Source organism: Mastomys coucha, unplaced genomic scaffold (assembly GCF_008632895.1).
Source record: "Mastomys coucha isolate ucsf_1 unplaced genomic scaffold, UCSF_Mcou_1 pScaffold1, whole genome shotgun sequence".
NCBI classification, from domain to species: Eukaryota; Metazoa; Chordata; class Mammalia; order Rodentia; family Muridae; genus Mastomys; species Mastomys coucha.
Genome location: NW_022196891.1, coordinates 60,309,111 through 60,310,851, shown reverse-complemented (window position 1 = coordinate 60,310,851; position 1,741 = coordinate 60,309,111). Strand labels below are relative to the sequence as shown.

The following is a 1,741-nucleotide window of genomic DNA, read 5'->3' as shown; positions in this document are numbered from 1 at the left end:
AAAGACTTTATATATTTATGTTCATTTAAGAAAATACTAGTAGTGATGTATTATTTTGAAATGTACAGCTAATATGTTGGAGTAATTTAAAATTTATATTGAGAAAAATGTATTTTCACTATTGCTGTAGATAAGCATCTACACAAGACTGTTAAATTGATTGTTGTTTTATATCAAACAACTTTTATAATACTTATTTTTTATTGTTATAATATTTTATAAATGTTAAGGAATATGACAAAAAAGATATTGTAGGTTTTGAAGGGGGGTCTCTGGGAGGAGTTGGGGTACAAAAGGGAAACAAGAATGTGTTTTAATTCTATTTACTTAAAATATGTTTTTAAATGTTAACAAATTCAGATAAATTGAAATCATGTAACTTTTCTCTTCATAATGCAGCAAAAGTTAAAAAAAAGGGGAAAAAAAGGAGTGAAGGAGAGAGGAACAGAAGAAGGGAGGGAGGGAGGGGAAAGGAGGGAGGGAGGAAAAGAGGGAGACACATAAACTAGTATTGGTCACGCATGCCTCCTGTGCTGGGGAGACAAATCGAGGCAGTTTCCTGGACACTGGAAAATCAGCCTAGCCTAATTGGTGAGCTCCAGACCAATGAGAATTCTGTCTCAAAAAAAAAGAGAAAAAAAAAAGATGGATAACAATGAAAATGATACTCAAGGTTAACCTCTGACCTTCTTAGACACACACATACACACACACAGGTGCACATACTCACACACATCTTCACACATGAACACACATATGCTACACACAAATTAATATAGTAAATAGAACTCAGTCAACTGTGCCACCTAACACCTTTCATAGCAGCTGGTCAAAGCCCGGAAGGCAATTTCACCTGCTGTTGAAATTTCTGTTCACCAGGTGTTTATCAGCACCAGACATGGTTCCTGGGTCTTGAGCCGAATCTCTGAAGATGGCTACCCTTGGGACATGGTATTCCACACCAGGTTTAGCTCCATGCTCCGAAATGTCCTGCCCCGCACAGTTGTCAAGTGGATGATGGAACAACAGATGAATCGCTGGTTCAACCATGAAAATTATGGCCTGGTGCCTCAAAACAAGTACTGTTATTTCTCTTTTTGTGGTATACTCATCCCAGGGAAGGTTACCTGATATTGCCTTTCTTTGCAAAGGTCCTATTTGCTATAGTAGTTCAAGCTGTCAGCCAGCAATATGTATAGTTGTATTGATCCTGGAGTTTTTATTTCAAATTTGTACTGTGTGTTAAAAACAAACAAACAACAACAAAACAAACAAACAAACAAAAACCACATTTAGGAAGTTGGAATATAGGCTTAGAAGCTGCTCCAGAAATCAGGGTTGGGATTGATTGAAAGCGTTTTCTAACTCTCAGACTGTCCAAGGCTCCTCAAGGTTAACCTCTGATGGGTGACCCTCTCAGAGCACAGTGTGGGAAAACACTGCTCTCCATCTGATAGGTCAACCTTTGCCACACCCATGTACCCTGAAGGCTGTTTCCATGCAAACATATCTCTCCCTCCTAGCCAGAAGACAAATATTTGCTAATATCAAAGTAAACACTGATGGTGTTTACCTTTTTCAATTGATAGCAGTCTCCTTCCCCTGAGGATGGGGAGACATAGAGAGTCTTGTCTCTTGTCATAGATAACCCCACTAGGCTGAAAGATGAGGCCAGTATGTATGCCATGTATTGCCTTATTTTATTAAGGGGGGGAGGGAGAGGGAGAGGGAGAGGGAGAGG

At 39.1% G+C, this 1,741-nt stretch overlaps 1 protein-coding gene across 2 annotated transcripts in view; it reads left to right on the top strand.

Annotated features, from left to right (window-relative positions):
* Fmo2 (flavin containing dimethylaniline monoxygenase 2) overlaps positions 1 to 1,741 on the top strand; it is a 26,045-nt gene that overhangs the window by 19,106 nt on the left and 5,198 nt on the right. For both annotated transcript variants that reach the window (XM_031387311.1, XM_031387320.1), the window contains exon 6: positions 880 to 1,079. In XM_031387311.1, coding sequence (XP_031243171.1) covers positions 880 to 1,079 — 200 coding nt within the window. The remainder of the gene's footprint in view (positions 1 to 879; positions 1,080 to 1,741) is intronic.